The sequence below is a fragment of the Stegostoma tigrinum genome, chromosome 41 (assembly GCF_030684315.1).
Source record: "Stegostoma tigrinum isolate sSteTig4 chromosome 41, sSteTig4.hap1, whole genome shotgun sequence".
NCBI classification, from domain to species: Eukaryota; Metazoa; Chordata; class Chondrichthyes; order Orectolobiformes; family Stegostomatidae; genus Stegostoma; species Stegostoma tigrinum.
In genome coordinates this window covers 3,445,905-3,465,573 of record NC_081394.1, presented here as the reverse complement: position 1 = coordinate 3,465,573, position 19,669 = coordinate 3,445,905, and the positions used below count along the sequence as shown (strand labels likewise).

Below are 19,669 nucleotides of genomic sequence, written 5' to 3'. Positions count from 1 at the left end.
ATACCCCTCCCCAGTTACCCCCCCCATACCCCTCCCCAGTTACCCCCCCCATACCCCTCCCCAGTTACCCCCCCATACCCCTCCCCAGTTACCCCCCCATACCCCTCCCCAGTTACCCCCCCATACCCCTCCCCAGTTACCCCCCCCACACGCCTCCCCAGTTACCCCCCCCACACGCCTCCCCAGTTACCCCCCCCACACCCCTCCCCAGTTACCCCCCCCACACCCCTCCCCAGTTACCCCCCCCACACCCCTCCCCAGTTACCCCCCCCACACCCCTCCCCAGTTACCCCCCCCATACCCCTCCCCAGTTACCCCCCCCCCCATACCCCTCCCCAGTTACCCCCCCCCCATACCCCTCCCCAGTTACCCCCCCCCCATACCCCTCACCTTTACATTTGCGGTGACATTCTTCGAACGTGCCCGGGTTCGGCAGCTTGCCCTCGGCCTGGGCTCCGGGCCCAGCCGCCCCCCACTGCTGCTGCTGCTCGGGGCCGAGTGGTACGGGGGGCACGGCGAACCCCGGGGGCACAGTGAAGGCGGTGGGCCCCGGGGAAGCGGCCGCCATCACGTTCCCCATGGTCCGCGTGGGGGGGGGGGGGGGGGGTGGGGGTATATATATATATATATATATATATATATCAGCTTTTGTGCTCCTGAGATGCTGCTTGGCCTGCTGTGTTCATCCAGCCTCACATTTTATTATCTTATAATCCAGACAGGTTTATTTGAAATCACAAACTTTCCAAGCGCTGGTCCTTTGTCAGGTGAGGCGCTCAGAAAGCTTGTTGTGTCGACCAAGAGATGACGAGGTGTGGAGCTGGATGAACACAGCAGGCCAAGCAGCATCAGAGGAACCGGAAAGCTGACGTGTCTAGACCCGAAACGTCAGCTTTCCTGCTCCTCAGATGCTGCTTGGCCTGCTGTGTTCATCCAGCTCTACACCTTGTTATCTCAGATTCTCCAGCATCTGCATTTCCTGTTATCTCTGTTTCAAATAAACCCGTTAAACTGTAACCTGGTGTCATGTGACTTCAGGCTTTGTCCACTCCAGTCCAACACCAGCTCCTCTACATCATAACATATCAATGTAACCACATTCCAAAGACTGATGAATTTCAGAAGATTGTTTTTTGGAATCTCCAGCATCTGCAGTTCCCATTATCTCTGTCTGGATTATAACCTGGTGTGATACGACTTCTGATCCATATGTTAGGAAAAGAACATGAGGACTTTGACCCAAGCAGAAGTCACACCACACCAGAGTGTAGTCCAGCTTTGACTCAGGGACAGTAAAAGAATGGCGATCTCATACAAAATTAGGATGGCAAGTGAATTATCAATACCAGTACCAGTTAAATTTTATGCTGAGGAAGGATCACCATATCTGAAACGTTAACTCTTTTTTTCCATTACAGATGCTGCCAGAGTGGCTGAGTTTTTCCAGCAACTTCTGTTTTTGTTCAATTTGATTGAATCTATTTTTAATGATACAAAGGCACTGTGTGTAAATCAGTGAAACCTTTTACTCCCTGATAGAAATACAGTTTGTAAATTACTCCCTTCTTTAAAAAAATGAGTACCTGCATGGCATGGACTGCAGTGGTTCAAGAAGATAGCTCACTAATACCTTCTGAGCAGCAGTTAAGTGTGGGAACAAATGCTGGCCTTGTCTGTGACAACCAGACCCCATGAGCAAATAAGAATATAGTAAGACTTTTTTCAAAAAAAGGTGGCATTGTATATCTGTAAACTACTAAAGTAATGCATTTTGTAAGTTAATACCTCCATTGCGATTTGCAAATGTGCTGAGTTTCAACAACTCATCTCAAATTATTGTTTGTTCAGCAGTCGTAAGCATTATACTCACATGTCACATGTGCAAGGTTGCCTTCGGTTTGCCAGGGAGTCAGACCAGAGGGAATGTGACAAGATTATGGCTTTAATAAGTGTATTTTGTCCTGTTGTTTTTTTTTTATTGAAGAGAGGGTGAGACAAAGGAACAGAACATTCTGTTCCAAACCAATAAACAGCATGTGAGGCCTTGGGTTTTTTCAAGTTGAAAGGATAGAAGTAGCATGAATGGGTGGAGTCAGTCTCTCACAGAAGGAAGGTTTTAGTTTGGCTTTCATGTATTGGCGTTTTGAAATTGTCATACATCTCTCCCCTGTACAGCAAAATGGTTGAGTTCTCTCACTGTAGAATTTTCTCTTGATGTTCTTTCCTTCTGGACTAGAGAAACCCTGCATGTGAGACAATCTATTTTACTGAATTTGCCTTTGCCAATGGTTTTATGGGATGTTACTACATTGAAAAAGCAGCCATTTTGTAGTTAAGTAATCTAGGATTCTGTTAAGTTTCCAACAGAGTTACAGTTTGACTAATTCTTCTTTTGTATGTATTTTAACTGTAGAGTAAGAATAAAATGCATTTTGTTTAAAGCTCAGTAGTGTAACCAATTAAATTACATCCCAGACATAGGTCTTATCCTTACCATTAAATAAGAAAAAGTTGGGGGTCTAGGCTATTTCCTTCATATATTTGAAGTGGGTTTGGTCTTGTCCATTACTAACTGGGGTCTCTTGTCAGGACCAAAATCTCTAATTCCAGTGATATATCAAAATTCATGTCCATTAATAACTTCTCATGATTGTAATACTAACTTCATAACTCATGTCCATTATTCCACTTGAAGAGCAGTCATGCATAACGCGCTAAATACACAGCTCCATTTAACAAGACTGACATTCCATTCAAAGGCACAGTCATGCATAATGGCTAACAAAACCACACGGATACAACAGGATGAAACCTTTTTGCAGTCCCACACCAAAAGTAGTGTTTTATTCCATGTTAAAATCTAGCTGTGAATAGGTGCTATCCCCAATGCCTTACTCTAAACCCCTCGCCAGCCAGTGTGGCTCCAAGTTTCATTCAAAGCTTATAATTGGATTAGCCCTGTTCCTTCAAAGTAAAATGTTACTTCCTTGCTGACTTTTCTAGTACCAGACTTATGTATATTATGTCGTAACAAGGTTTAGAGCTGTATGAACACAACAGGCCAAGCAGCATCAGAGGAGCAGAAAGGCTGACGTTTCAGGCCTAGACCCTTCTTCAGAATCAGCCTTCCTGCTCCTCTGATGCTTCTTGGCCTGCTGTGTTCATACAGCTCTACACCTTGTTACCTCAGATTCTCCAGCATCTGCATTTCACGCTATCTCTACGTATATTATGTGACAGGGTACTTGCCCCAAGTGTTTATTCAACGTGTATATAAGCAACCTTTACCTCCTAATAAAACTAATGTGTGTTATGCAGTGATTGTGAGTAACTTTTAACCTACTGATAAAACTAACATGTGCTATGTCCAGAACCATGTGACCTTGAATGAAAAGGGGTATGAATGAAACTCACAGCACCACTACAATAGTTGTGAGCGCAAAACTGAATGATAATAAATAGAACCCACAGATGGACTCAACCATGAAACTAGCTAATAAGCGATAGCAAATAAACGCCACAGACAACCAAAATTGATAGGACCCAAACTTTTATTCAAAAACATTTTTTCCAACATTATAACTTTAAAATTCTAACCCTGAAATAACAAGACTAACATGTTTTGAATTATGCAAGTACAAACCAGACAGACACTCTAATCTCAGCAAAATAGCCATTAACACTCAGCAAGAATCGCTTACATTTAACAAGCGTTTAAACCATGTCTGATTTACTGCAAATAGTTTTTGTACAATAGCTACTTCTTAACACTCAAGTGTTAAAATGTTAATCTATGTTTAAATTCTGTCTAAAGGAGGCTACTTTTGAGCTATGATTTTGGGATTCGAATTCGCCTCACATTGTGCTACTGTGAATGTGCAATAAAGAGGCTATTTTTGCCACTGATCCTGGTCATCTGGCTCTTTGAACGCGATTTCACACTAGGTTGGTTTAAGATTGTTGGACTCAAAGGCAGTGAATGGTGAGTATTGGTGTTTTGTTTCCCCCAGGTGAGTGTTGGTGTGTTTGTTTTTCAGGTGCTGCATTCACTTGGCTTAAATAGGGTGTGCCATGTGAAATAATAGTTCCAGGGATAGTAGGAACTGCACTTGCTGGAGAATCCGAGATAACAAGGTGAAGAGCTGGATGAACACAGGAGGCCAAGCAGCATCAGAGGAGCAGGAAAGCTGACGTTTCAGGCCTAGACCCTTCTTCAGAAGACCTGACCTGCATCCAACTCTACACCTTGTCATCTCTGTAATAATAGGTCTGTCAGTCACTAATTGTTTCCTGCGGGTGGAAGAAGTCACTTTGGGTGTTTTACAGAAAGTGAGCAAGGTAAACTTTTGGAATTGACAAACAAGGTGAGGCTGGATTTGCCTGTGTCTGGGACACAGAAGATAATTGCAGCAATTAATCTACATTTAAAGTTGCGAGGGATACAATAGAATAATTGGAAATGGTGCAAATTCAGTTGCAAATGAAGTAACTTGAATATGAAAAGGAAACGGAACAGTTTAACAGGCTTTTGTACAAAATGCAGAAGAATGGAATTGTGGGAGATATAGCAGTTTGGATCGGAAATTGTCTTGCTGAAAGAAGACGGAGGGTGGTAGTTGATGGGAAATGTTCATCCTGGAGAGCAGTTACTAGTGATGTACCGCAAGGGTCGGTGTTGGGTCCACTGCTGTTTGTCATTTTTATAAATGACCTGGATGAGGGCGTAGAAGGATGGGTTAGTAAATTTGCAGATGACACTAAGGTCGGTGGAGTTGTGGATAGTGACGAAGGATGCTGTAGGTTGCAGAGAGACATAGATAAGCTGCAGAGCTGGGCTGTGAGGTGGCAAATGGAGTTTAATGCAGACAAGTGTGAGGTGATGCACTTTGGTAGGAGTAACCAGAAGGCAAAGTACTGGGCTAATGGTAAGATTCTTAGCAGTGAATGGGCAGAGAGATCTCGGTGTCCATGTACACAGATCCTTGAGAGTTGCAACCCAGGTTGACAAGGCTGTTAAGAAGGCATACATTGTTTTAGTTTTTATTAATAGAGGGATCGAGTTCCGGAAACAAGAGGTTATGGTGAAGCTGTACAAAACTCTGGTGCGACCACACTTGGAGTATTGTGTACAGTTCTGGTCACCGCATTATAAGAAGGATGTGGAAGCTTTGGAAAGGGTGCAGAGGAGATTTACTAAGATGTTGCCTGGTATGGAGGGAAGGTCTTATGAGGAAAGGCTGAGGGACTTGAGGCTGTTTTCATTAGAGAGAAGAAGGTTGAGAGGTGACTTAATTGAAACATATAAAATAATCAGAGGGTTAGATAGGGTGGATAGGGAGAGCCTTTTTCCTAGGATGGTGACGGTGAGCACGAGGGGGGCATAGCTTTAAACTGAGGAGTGAAAGATATAGGACAGATGTCAGAGGTAGTTTCTTTACTCAGAGAGTAGTCAGGGAATGGAACGCTTTTCCTGCAACAGTAGTAGATTCGCCAACTTTAGGTACATTTAAGTTGTCTTTGGACAAGCATATGGACGTACATGGAATAGTGTAGGTTAGATGGGCTTGAGATCGGTATGACAGGTCGGCACAACATCGAGGGCCGAAGGGCCTGTACTGTGCCGTAATGTTCAATGTAACTAAGTTTGAATTACAATTAAAAGAGGAGGGAAAAGAAAACCAAAGGAAGGCCCTAGCAGAATATGTCCTTGATTGCTATAATCTGCTTGTACTGTTAGCAAACAGACTTTTTCATTGTCCTTTGGTACACGTGACTACAACAAATCAAAGCAAACGAAGAACATGAAACATAGAATAATACAGCACAGAACAGGCCCGTCAGCCTTCGATGTTGCGCCGACCTGTGAACTAATCTAAGCCCATCCCCCACACTATCCCATCATTATCCATATGCTTATCCAGGGACTGTTTAAATGCCCCTAATGTGGCTGAGTTAACTACATTGGCAGGCAGGGCGTTCCATGCCCTTACCACTCTCTGGGTAAAGAACCTGCCTCTGACATCGGTCTTAAATCTATCACCCCTCAATTTGTAGCTATGCCCTCTCGTACAAGCTGACATCATCATCCTCGGAAAAAGGCTCTCACTGTCCACCCTATCTAATCCTCTGATCATCTTGTATGTCTCTATTAAATCCCCCCTTAGCCTCCTTCTCTCCAATGAGAACAGATCCAAGTCCCTCAGCCTTTCTTCATAGGGCCTGCGCTCCAGACCAGGCAACATCCTGGTAAATCTCCTCTGCACCTTCTCCAATGCTTCCATATCCTTCCTGTAATGGGACGACAAGAACTGCACGCAATATTCCAAATGAGGCCGCACTAGCGTTTTGTACAGTTTCAGCATCACATCACAGCTCCAGAACTCAATCCCTCTACCAATAAAACCTAACACACCGTAAGCCTTCTTAACAGCACTATCAACCTGGGTGGCAACTTTCAGGGATCTATGTACATGGACACCAAGATCCCTCTGCACACCCACACTACCAAGAATCTTTCCATTGACCCGGTATTCTGCCTTCCTGTCATTCCTCCCAAAGTGAATCACCTCACATTTATCCCTATTAAACTCCATTTGCCACCTTTCAGCCCAATTCTGCAGCTTATCCAAGTCTCCCTGCAACCTGCAACATTTTTCCACACTGTCCACCACTCCGCCGACTTTAGTGTCATCTGCAAACTTACTAACCCATCCACCTATGCCTGCATCCAAGTCATTTATAAAAATGACAAACAGCAGTAGTCCCAGAACAGATCCTTGAGGCATACCACTAGTGACCTGACTCCAGGCTGAATATTTTCCATCAACCACCACTCGTTGCCTTCTTACAGAAAGCCAGTTTCTAATCCAAACGGCTAAATCTCCCTCAATTCCATGCCTCCATATTTTCTCCAATAGTCTACCATGTGGAAACTTATCAAAGGCTTTACTGAAGTCCATGTACACCACATCAACTGCCCTACTTTCATCTACATGCCTGGTCACCTTCTCAAAAAAACTCAATGAGGTTTTTGAGACACAACCTGCCCTTGTCGAATCCATGCTGACTATCTCCAATCAAATTGTTGCTTGCTAGATGATTATAAATCCTATCTCTTATGATCCTTTCCAAAACTTTTCCTCCAACAGACGTAAGGCTCACAGGTCTATAATTACCTGGACCATCCCTACTGCCCTTCTTGAACGAGGGCACAACATTTGCAATCCTCCAGTCCTCTGGTACTAAACCTGTAGACAATAAGGACTCAAAGATCAAGGCCAAAGGCTCTGCCACCTCCTCCCTAGCTTCCCAGGCAATCCTCAGAGAAATCCCATCTGGCCCAGGGGATTTAAATTCACACCTTCTAGAATTGATAACACATCTTCCTTACTAACCTTAATCCTTTCAATTCTAGTAGCCCGTAACTCAGTCATCTCCTCTACAATATTCTCCTGTTACTCAGTGAAAACATTTGAGAAATAATCATTTAGCACCTCTCCAATCTCCACAGGGTCCACATACAATTTCCCACTTCTGTCTTTGACTGGCCCTACTCCTACCCTAGTCATCCTCTTATTCCTCACATACCTATAGAAGAGAGAGGGAAGAGAGGTTTTGAAGTTCACAAGTTGGCAATGAAAGAGGAAATTTGACTTAAAATGGCAGAGGCAAAGGTGGAAGGTAGGAGTAGTGATGAGGACAGTGTTAAGAGCAAATTCACTCTAGACTAAAGCCTGGTGGGGATTTTTAAAAAAACGTCTTGGTGGCTCAGTGGTCAACACTGCTGCCTCGCAGCACCAGGCCCCGCGTTTAATTCCAGCCTCGGGTGACTGTCTGTGTGGAGTTTACATGTTCTTCCCATGTCTGTGTGGGTTTCCTCTGGATGCTCTGGTTTCCTCTCACACTCCAAAGATGTACAGGGTAGGTGGATTGACAATGCTAAATTACCCATAGTGCCCAGGGATGTTTAGATTAGGTGGGTTAGACATGGGAAATGCAGGAATAGGGGAGTGGGTCTGGGTGGGATGATCTTCAGAGGGGTGGTGTGGTCTTTTTGGGCCAAATGGCCTGTTCCCACACTGTCAGGATTCTATATCCAAGCATTACCAAAATTTGATGAGAAGGACATGGAAACCTTTTCATTTCATTTGAGAAAGTGGCTAAACAAATGAAATAGCTGGTGACCATTTAGGTATTGTTGATCCAACCAATTTTGTCTGGAAGGACAACTGAAGTATTTGCAACACTATTGGAATAGTCTGAGAAAGTAAAGACAAAAGTCATCTTAAGTCCATATCGACTAATAACAAAATCCTACAGACAATGCTTTGGGAATCTAAGTGGGGGTGGGGGGAACCTAGTCAAACCTTTGATCTTGAAAGGATCAAACAAAGTAAAATTGATAGGTGGACAAGAGCACTGAAAATAAATCAGATATATGACTCTCTTAAAGAGACTGGTTATTTTCACAAATTCGCTTCCTGAAATAATGAGAACTCATGGAAGAGCAGAGAGTTAAAATTGCAAGATTAACAACAGAAGTGGCAGTTGATTTTGAATTAGATCATAAATCAAAGTTTGGCTTCTGACATCAATTTCAATCTGTGGGATTGAAATTGGGGAAAAGAGAAATCCTCAGCGGATAAGGGAACAGGAGATAGTTGATCACAGGGTAAAAAGGAAATCCCTGTGGAGGAGAAAGAAGTATTTTCACTGTAGTAAGGTAAGAAAGCCACTGTGTTGGTGATTTAAGAAAAGCACGGGAAAACGGATGTGGTAAAACAAGATAAGGCAGTGGGGCTTATGAAAGTGGTAAAGGAAATCCCAGTGGAAGCTAAAGAGCTGCAAAAGAATGTACACCCAGGTCAGGGCTTGGTTAATAAGAAAGTACTAGATCTCTTTATAGAATTTACCTGTTTGGGTAAGGTTTACTCATGGACTGGGAGTAGATGAAGAAATTAAAATTTTAAATAATGAATTATTTTTGAAGTAACAAAGGTGATTGAAGGCAGAGCTGTGGATATGATCTATTGGACTTCAGTAAGACATTCAACAAGATTCCACAAGATAGACTGGTTAGCAAGGTTGGATCACATCGAAATCAGGGAGAACTAGCCATTTGGATACAGAAGTCACTGGAAAAGCTCAGCAGATCTGTCAGCATCTGTGAAGAAAAAAAATCGGAGTTAACATTTCGGGTCCAGTGACCCCTTCGTCAAGTTCTGAGGAAGTGTCACTGGACCCAAAATCTTAACTCTGACTTCTTTTTTCCCCACAGATGCTGCCAGATCTGCTGAGCTTTTTCCAGCAACTTCTGTTTGTGCTCCTGATTTACAGCATCCACAGTTCTTTTGGTTTTTATTCGGATGCAGAACTGGCTCGAAGGTAGGAGATGGAGGGTGGTGGTGGTGAAGGATTGCTTTTCAGACTGGAGTCCTGTGACCAGTGGTGTGCCTCAAGGATCAGTGCTGGGTCCACTGCTTGTTGTCATTTATATAAGTGATTTGGATGTAAATGTAGGAGGTATGGTTAGTAAGTTTGCAGATGACACCAAAATTGATGGACAGCCAAGAAAGTTACCTCAGAGCACAATGGAACATTGATCAGATGAGCTGGTGGACTGAGCAGTGGGGGTTAGAATTTAATTTAAATAAATGTAAGGTGTTGCACTTTTGAAAAGCAAATCAGGGCAGAACTTATACACTTAATGGTACAGTCCTGGGAAGTGTTGCTGAACAAAAAGACCTTGGGGTGTAGGTTCATAGTTTCTTGACAGCAGGTAGACAGGGCGGTGACGAAGGTGTTTGGTACGCTTGCCTTTATTGGGCAATGCATTGAGTATAGGAGATGGGAGGTCATGTTGCAATTGTGCAGGACATTGGATAGTCCACTTCTGGAATACTGTGTTCAATTCGGTCTCCTTGTTAAAGGAAGGATCTTGTGAAACTTGAAAGGGTTCAAAAAAGATTTACAAAGATATTGCCAGGACTGGAGGGATTGAGCAATAGGGAGACGTTGAATAGGCTGGAGCTATTTCCCCCAGAACATCAGAGGCTGAGGGGTGACCTTGTAGAATTTTATTAAATCATGAGGGGGTGCAAAGATAGGTGAACAGCCAAGGTGTTTTCCCCAGGGTAGGAGACTCCAAAACTAAAGGGCATAGGTTTAAGGTGAGAGGGCAAAGATTTAAAAAGGACCTGAGGGGCAACTTTTTCAACAGAGGGGGTGCATGTATAGAATGGACTGCCAGAGGAAATGGTGGAGGTCGGTACAATTGCAACATTTAAAAGGCATCTGGATGGGTATATTAATAAGATTTGTTTAGTAGAATGTTGGCAATTGGGACTAGAATAATTTAAGATATCTGGTCAGCATGGATGAGTTAGGCTGAAGGGCCTGTTTCCATGCTGTGCAGATCTATGGCTCTATGACTAACTGTGGTACAGGTTTGTTTCTCAGATCAACACATGCTGAGCACATTTTGCACTGTGCTCATGACATGTTTCTTGGATATGACACGTAGCTGACAACCACTTCTGAAGCCAAACAGACTCCTATCTTGGTTTCTCTAGCATCTGCAGTTCCCATTATCCTTGGTGGAAGGTTCTGTTCACAATACAGTGTCAAGTCGTTTAGCAGGACTCTTAGCAACGCTTAGGATGAAGCTTCTTTAACACTTTCCTTCCCTTTGAGTAAAAGTGGACAGCTGTTGAATTCCTCAGAAATGGTTTCGTTTCCATGTAATTTCTAAGTATTTAGACAGTCTATGAGTGAATATTGAGTTTCCTGGCTTGTATTTTTCATCTAAACCTGCATTAGAATCTGGTGTCTTCTAGCTTTATGGCAAATGATTGTTTTCATAATTTCAGCTTTATTGAGTCTTTCAGGAAATAGTATGTTGTCTTCAATTTGAAGCATGTAGATAATCACCCTATTATTGACTTCTGAAGACTAACTCAGAACATTGTTAAAATGTTCTACCCATCTCTTCAGGATTTTACTCGTCTCGAAACAGTGTTGTTATTTGATTTCCAAAGGAGGGGAGTTTCCAAAAGTCTGTGAATTGCATATTTCCTTCAGAGACTAATAGAAGTGTTCTGCACAGTTTCTGTCTGCATATGATTTCACATTTTTGCCTTTTTGTTTTGTCAGTGATCTTGCATTTCTTTTGGCTTTGACTGGTTATTTAACAAATGTTGTTTAAGGCAACTACCTTCAAAGCAGATGTCATTTTGGCTGTTTTAAATGAGACTGTATTTCTCATGCATCATCTCACCTCCTAATTGTTTGCTTCAAAACAATCTTAGTGCTTATGAATGATGAGCTCCAAATATTAGGCTATTCTGTCAACTGAGTCTGCTCTATCATGGCTGATATGATAATCTTCTGCTCCACTTTTCTGCCCTTTCCCCTTAATCTTTGAATCTCTTACTGATTAAAACTCTATCTTAGCCTTGAGCATCCTTCACGACCCAACCTTGACAACCCTCTGCATTAAAAAAAATTGAGATTCACTACCCTCTGACAGAAGAAATTGCTCTTCCTCACTGCCTTCAATGGGAAACCCCTTATACTGAGACTATGCTCTCTAGTCCTAGACCCTCCCACAAGGGAAAGCAATAATGTTGTAGGGCACTAAATTGCACCAAATGTCTGCAGCCTAACCAGACATCCTTCACACCCTGACAGTTAAATTTAAGATCACCTTGATTGGAATCCAGATCTTCTGAACGGTTTTGCCTCACAATCTTGAGATAAAAACAGAAAATGCCATAAAACCTCCCTGGGCTCATAAGTATTTGATGGAGATGGAAACAGTTAGTGTTTCTAAGTCTATGATCTTTCATTGTAATCAATGAAAATTCTGGTGTTGTCTCTTGAAACCTGTTCTTCCTTCATTTCAGTGTTTGGAGTAAGGAGACACCCAGGATTGTGCTTCAGTTTAGTATATGAAATAGTATCAAGCCTAGCAAAGATATGTCATGTCCTAACTTTTTAAAACATGAACTGCACTTAGAATTGACTACACTCTTACACATGGGCAATGAAAGGCTGCAAATGATGAGCCATCAAAAATCACTTGCCTTGGTCTGTGGATTCAAAAACATGCCACATTGTCTTAAAAAAGTAAACAGGACACATCTCAAACTGAGTGTTGTTATTTTTGAAGCCATTCAAAAGGTCGGTCTTGTCTTGAATAGATTGTTATGAAATCAAGAGAGTGTCTCAAAACCCAGAGTGTGGACTAATCCACAGAATACCCTGACCAAATTTGGTAAAAGAAACAAATTATGGAGAGTCACAGGGTAAGGAAGCCATGTCTATCTCTTTGCAATTTTGAGTCCTGACTGCAGAAATGGCAGCAGAAAGGCAGTCACCAACAAAATTTTCCTTGTAATGACAAGAAATTGGAACAAGAAACTGAGCCTTAATAGGATCTCCATACTGGCTGCTTTGCAAATCCACAAATTCAAAAAAAAAAATACCCGTATCAAGACAATGTAAATCCCACTTTGATCCATGGGAATTCTACCTCTTCAAGTGAATCCTACCACAATTCTGTGTTTTGAATTCATCTAACTATCCTTCTTCATCTGGTCAGCACTGAAATGAGCAAATCTCATGATATAAAACTGTCCTATTTGTTGAAGTGGAGGCTCTGTTGTAGGAATCTCACAGGACTAACAATCCAGAATCCTGTGGCCCCCACCATCCCAGAGTGGCCCAGTGATGCTTTATCTTCCATTCTTGATGTGATCCAGTGGTGACTCCCTTTCCCACTCCTACTGTGACCCATTTGCTGTCTCTCTGCTCCTATCCCAGTGTGACCCAGTGATGGTCTCTCCTTTATTTCCAGTGTAATCCAGGGCAGGTCTCTTCCCCACCATTTCATCCCAGTGTGACCCAGTGATGGGTCTTTCCACAGGTCCCATCCAAGTGTGACCCACTGATGGGTCTCTCCCCTATCCCATTTTTCCCAGTCCTCAGTAGTTGACTCATAACTGCTCTTTGAATGGGCCAAGGTGACCACTCCATCCCAGAGCAATTACAGACAGAGAATATGCAAAGACTGTTTCTTTTTGTTCTTGCTATTTTAAAATTATTGGCTGAAATGAAAAAGAAGTTTTTTAAAATCTTGCCTTAAATGCTGCATGTTTTATAAAGCCAACTGATCTCATAATTTTGACAAATATCTTGTAAAATGGTATTTGAACAAGCAGTAATTGACACATTTGCAGATGAACTGGTACTGAAGGGTTGTGTACAGATGCAGTCAAGAAGTTGATTAAGTCCATAGACCCAAGACCATCTAGCAATAACAAAAGCCTATTGTCTCCGAACAATCCAGGTAAATGGTTCTCGTGTTTGAAGACCGTGGGACTAGTTACAAAAATAGAAGTGATTTGATTTCTATCAGTAGTCCCTCTGTTTTCTGCAGTCAAACTCAATTTTAAACCTGAAGAAAACCAATTCACCTTTCCTTTTGTAAGTGAACCAACTATCTTGTGTCTCTTGAAACAAAACCAGTGGAAGCATCTAAAGAAAGACAACTGAAAAGCACGGTTCTGACCAGCATGAGAATCGTAAAGGTTACCGCAGCAAACTGTAAACAGGAACCGTTGAACTGTTTCAGCTTTCCTTCCCCCTTACCCCAACCAATTTATTTGTTTTTTCTGTTTATGTGCCAATGAGAATTGAAGGGAATTAGAATTCTAACTTGCGTTGTATGCTAATGATTATTTAACTGCTTATCTGTCGTACTGGTTTCCTCCCAACAGACCAAAGATGTGCAGGTTAGGTGGATTGACTGTAGTAAATTGTCCCGTACTGTCAACTGATGTGCAGGCTTGGTGGATTAGCCATGGTAAATGCACAGTTTCGAGGAGAGGGTTGGGGTGAGGTCTGGGTGGAATGCTATTCAGAAAGGTCAGTGTGTATATGATGGGCTGAATGGCCTCTTTCTGCTTTGTAGGGATTCTATGTAGCTAGTGTTTAATTACTTTCAATTAATTATCACGTTTGTTAAGTACAAAAACCTGATTCATGCTTCTGTGAACTTGGGTCTGAAAATTCAGTTCATTGAGGAAATCTGTGTACTTCTTTAAAATAAAACTTTAACTTTTGTGATGACTGTGGGAGTAGTGCATCTTGATTTCCAGCATGTTATCTCAGAGTGTCATGACAAAGAAATGAATAATGCCTACATCCCATGAAGGATTTAAAATTTAGAAATTCGACAAATAACTTATCATGTGCGAGTTAAGGTAAGTCGTGTACTGAGTAAAAGCATCTCTGCAATAATTCAGTACTGACGAAGAGACACTGGACTCAAAACATTAACTCTGCTTTTTCCCCAAAGAGGCTACGAGGCCGGGGCCTGCTGAGTTTCACAAGTAATTTCTGTTTTCGTTTTATACACTCAGCACCCCCTCCCAAATCCTTTGTTTGCTACTGGTGTAATTATGAATCGATTCAGTATAAATTCTTCTATTTTTAAGCCAGTATAATGTGCTGGTCGAGGAAAAGTACTTGTAGCTATTCTGACACCATTCTGCCTAATTATGTTTGCTTCCTGCTTTCAGGTCCACTGCCTTTTGATTGGAAGATTCTGACCTATGTTGCATTCTATTTGTTGTGATTTTATCAGAATTAGCATGGGTATTTTTGTTTACTCATACACTACAGACACAAAGTCCAAACAGACTCTCTTGGAGTCGATCCAACTCAACCCTCACGTCACTTCACTTACTGAGCGCCAGTTCATCTGGAGAATTCATCCCCGGAGTGCCTATTCATCTCGGCATTCTTTTGCTGTCCCCTTCTTCTGTTTCTGGACCAATCAATGGACGGAAATGCAACCTTGTGACCGTAACCCCTCCACATCTGGTTATCCACGAGTGTTCTGGGCCACAGTTGACTGTGCAGTGACCCTACCCCTCGAGAGCAGAATGCTAATTCCTAGTCAATGCACAGCCAGACAAATCTCATTGGAAATCTGAATTTAGCATAGCTCTGCTGGACCTAATCAAGGTACTGGCTGATGAACTGGCCTCTGCCAACATCTGCGCCACGTCCCTGGCCCCAGGTGCCTTCCTCCGTAGATCTTACCAGACCTATTGAATATTTGCAGCATTTTCTATATTCCTCCACATTGCTTCACATGATGGAGCTGGTGTTACAAAGTAGCCATAGTGACTCTTTGTACAAAGGGAATCGGGCTGGCCATGATCAACAGTCACAAGAAGACCAATATGTTTGAGGCCCTGGAATAGGTTGAGGGTCGTTGTGTTTCAGGCACTTCGTCACATGGGTAGGAGAGAGGACTGCTGAGGCACCATGGAGTTGTCAACATTCTGGTGTCCAACACTGCAGTCAACCCCATCGTGAGGACAGTGTTGGATTGCTTGGAGGAAGCTTGGAACAAAATTTGAGATCAACATGAAAACAATTTTCCTTCTGGCCAAGCTGGTTGTGCCACACATGAAAAATGATGAAGCTCCGTTGTTGGCTACCAGCCTTTCCCTGATATCAGGCCCTACAGCATCAATAAGAAGGCTCTGCTTGGCCCAACCAAAGTACTGACTGATGAACTGGCCTCTACCAACATCCGTGTCACCTGCCGGGCCCCAGGTATCATCAGCGCCCAATTCAGTTCCATCATGTTGTCAGACAAGACTATGTACCAGCAGACTGAGGGGGCAATGGCCACGCACTGGATCAATGAGCCAGAGGAGTACACTGGAACCATCTCCTTTCTCTGTTCACAGGATGCAGCATACATCACTGTGGAGACCATAGTGTTGGCCACAGGTTTGCACTGCTGGCTTTGAGGTGACATTCGATCTGGGGAATGCTTTCCACAACTTTCAATCTAGTTGCCTTCCAGGAATATTCACCTTCCCTCATCTTTTATAGCCTTCTATTTGTCTTATAGCTGACTATATATAAATATGATATATAAATAACAATATATAAATGCATTCTTTGTAAACACATACCAATCTTCCACTCTCCGCTGTCCCCACAATCCTCTGAGATTCTGCACTCTTCTTGTTCTGAGTGCTTGCCGTTCCATCACCACCTTCACTGCTGGCTGTATTTCCAATGGTCTAATATGTACAATTCTCTCCCAAAACTCTTGCCTCTTGCTCCTCCTTTAAGATGCTCATCAGTACCTACCTCCGACCAATTTGTCCTGATCGCAGCTTGCAGGGCTCATTCATTTTTTTTTCCTGTGAATTGATACCTGAGATTTTACCATGTTAAGGATGATTAATACATGTTGTGATATGTGATTCCATTCTTAAGAGCATAGTAGCACTTAATGGCTCTTTGAAATGGTTTGACAAATTGATTGTTTCAAATTTCCAATCCCTTGGGAGTATTCCAAAGTATAGGGAATTTGGAAAATCATAACTAGTGCATCCTAAGGTTCAAAACGAGGTAGCTGTGAGATATGTGCACTTATAATTTTCCAAAATTCCCTAGACTTTCGAATACCCCCCAAGAGACAGGAAATTTGATACAATTGAACCTTAGGATGCAAATCATCAGCGCCTGAACATCTTCAGCTCTAAATAAATCAATCACGTTCAGATAAATGTTTTCCACTATTATGTATTAAATTCTTGCTTCCACCCAGTTGAGATTGGAGAAGGCACTGACTGGGGAATCTTATCTAATAAAGCATTACCACATTTAAATGCATTATTGAACAAAGTACAGTGACTACAAACAGTTTATTGTTTAGACTCCCTTCAACCGATTGCTCTATAAAGAATAGAGATAACAAAGTGTGGAGCTGGATGAACACAGCTCGATAAAGAATGATTTTTTTTCCCCAGAGTTATTCACAATAATCTGAATATCAATGTCAGAATTATGCACTAATGCCAGCATTACTTCAGAGGCAAAACACTGTCAAGGTAACCAGGAATTAGCCTCTCCAGGAATGTAAAAGGGCTACAGAATGATTGCTCTTCTACTGCTCCTGTAGATACTTTTACATCACCTGTTCAGATATGTTATGAAGCATTCTGGCTCCTGGCTCAAAAGGTAGGGACAGCATCATTCTGTCACAAGACACTTTCCTATGATCTTATATTAGATTCCCTACAGTGTGGAAACAGGCCCTTCGGCCCAACAAGTCCACACCGCCCCTTAAAACATCCCACCCAGCCCATTCCGCTATAACCCACACACCGCTGAACACTACCGACAATTTAGCATGGCCAATCCACCTAACCTACATAAATTTGGACTGTGGGAGGAAACTGGAGCACCCGGAGGAAACCCATGCAGACACGGGGAGAACGTGCAAACTCTGCACAGACAGTCGCCCGAGGTTGGAATCGAACCCGGATCCCTGGCGCCGTGAAGCTGCAGTGCTAACCACTGAGTCACCGTGCTGCCCCAATGTTTGTGATGGGCAGTCATGCAAAAGAGTAGCCTTTTGAGAATACCCCAGATCAAATGGCAATATTCAGTTCCTAAAGTTGAGTCTCTAGCCCTCCTTGACTTACCAAACATGCACACATTACTAAAGAAAAAATAAAAGAATTGGGATAGGACATTTTGCCAGAGGAGGGCTTGCCACAAAACGCTCTTCTATGGCAAGTTAATTGAAGGATGTTGACACAGAGACACCAGAGTAAAGTACTTCAAGGGTACTTGAAGGCTTCAGGGAAGAATGTCACCTTTATAGCTGCAAAATGGGCAAGCTTGGCTCTAAATAATTCATTTTATATGGTTGAGAGTTCTGAGTCAAGTACTAGCTTCATTAAAGAGCGCAGTGAAAATGGCCTGGAGGAAAGGTGAGTTACACGACTCCAAAGCCACAAGAATCTCATTCTCACCAACAATACACATAGGTCCAACATGCACTGGACACTCTTGTGCAAAAATTGATCAGCGATGTTCAGGGACATTGTATGAGGAAGGCCAATTCCATGTATTCCAGTTGATGTCATGATCATCATATACATTGAAAGGCAAATTGCCAAACTAGTGATAACAAGGTGTAGAGCTGGATGAACAGGCCAAGCAGCATCAGAGGAGCAGGAGGGCTGATGTTTTGGGCCTAGACCCTTCTTCAGAAATGGGCCTTCTTCCAAAGAAGGGTCTAGGCCTCCTCTGATGCTGCTTGGCCTGTTCATCCAGCCCCACACCTTGTTATCTCAAATTCTCCGACATCTGGACATCTGCAGTTCCTGCTACCTCTGGCCAAACTAATGGTAAGTCATTCTAGAGCGTTCTGGAGAAGGGTCACTGGAGTGGAAATGTTAACTTTCTCATTCAATGCACTGTTGCTGCCAGATCTGCTGCTTGCGTTTTTAGCGGGAAATTCTGTTTCTGTCTGCGGTAACTCATTGTGGTTTGGTAAAAACCAGTGACCGCCATGTACCAAGATAATAAAATGTGAGGCTGGATGAACACAGCAGGCCAAGCAGCATCTCAGGAGCACAAAAGCTGACGTTTCGGGCCTAGACCCTTCATCAGAGAGGGGGATGGGGGGAGGGAACTGGAATAAATAGGGAGAGAGGGGGAGGCGGACCGAAGATGGAGAGTAAAGAAGACAGGTGGAGAGAGTATAGGTGGGGAGGTAGGGAGGGGATAGGTCAGTCCAGGGAAGACGGACAGGTCAAGGAGGTGGGATGAGGTTAGTAGGTAGCTGGGGGTGCGGCTTGGGGTGGGAGGAAGGGATGGGTGAGAGGAAGAACCGGTTAGGGAGGCAGAGACAGGTTGGACTGGTTTTGGGATGCAGTGGGTGGGGGGGAAGAGCTGGGCTGGTTGTGTGGTGCAGTGGGGGGAGGGGACGAACTGGGCTGGTTTAGGGATGCAGTGGGGGAAGGGGAGATTTTGAAGCTGGTGAAGTCCACATTGATACCATATGGCTGCAGGGTTCCCAGGCGGAATATGAGTTGCTGTTCCTGCAACCTTCGGGTGGCATCATTGTGGCACTGCAGGAGGCCCATGATGGACATGTCATCAAGAGAATGGGAGGGGGAGTGGAAATGGTTTGCGACTGGGAGGTGCAGTTGTTTATTGCGAACCGAGCGGAGGTGTTCTGCAAAGCGGTCCCCACCGCCATGTACCACATCGCCTGGAGCGCCACTCAACCCTGTCGCATTTAGTTTGACTGATTTCGAATGGAGAAACGGCACTTAATAATTGTTTTGTCTCACCGAGCGGCCGAAGCAGCCGAGCCATGAAGTGAAGACAGCCCCCACCGTCGCCGCGGTTCGAGTTTAAAATAAAACCATAATATTAGCACAAAACTAGAGAAACACGTTTGGGTTTTCTTGCTTTTTCTCTCAATTCCGGTCAGTGTTTTCGAGCGTCTTCAGAGCCAACAGCCTCTGCCTCCGCCTCAAATCCCACCAGGACCGTTATGCAAATGAGCGTCCGTTATGCTAATCAGGCAAACGTTATGTAAATGAGACGACGGCTATGCTAATTAAACCGATGCGCCTCGAGCCTAGGGGCGTTCCCTCGCTCTCTCCGATCCCTCTCGGCGTCTGGACCAATCAGAACGCCGACCTTGTGACCGTTGCCCCGCCCCCTTCAGGCGAAGCGTCGCGGCCGCCGCCGCTCCGAACGGCTGACCTTTTCCCCGCCCCCAGCCTCAGCGGGCGGGACGTCACGTGACCCTCCGAGCGTGCGTTCCCAC

General features: G+C 43.6%; 1 protein-coding gene across 1 annotated transcript; it reads left to right on the top strand.

Moving 5' to 3' along the window:
- Window positions 1-3,356: 3,356 nt before the first annotated feature.
- On the top strand, window positions 3,357-15,830 carry LOC125448452 (dehydrogenase/reductase SDR family member 4). The gene is given in 6 exon segments (XM_059641280.1): window positions 3,357-3,397; window positions 3,815-3,945; window positions 11,904-11,911; window positions 15,315-15,427; window positions 15,429-15,490; window positions 15,493-15,830. Coding segments are annotated over 6 exon segments (693 nt in total).
- The last annotated feature ends 3,839 nt before the right edge of the window (window positions 15,831-19,669 follow it).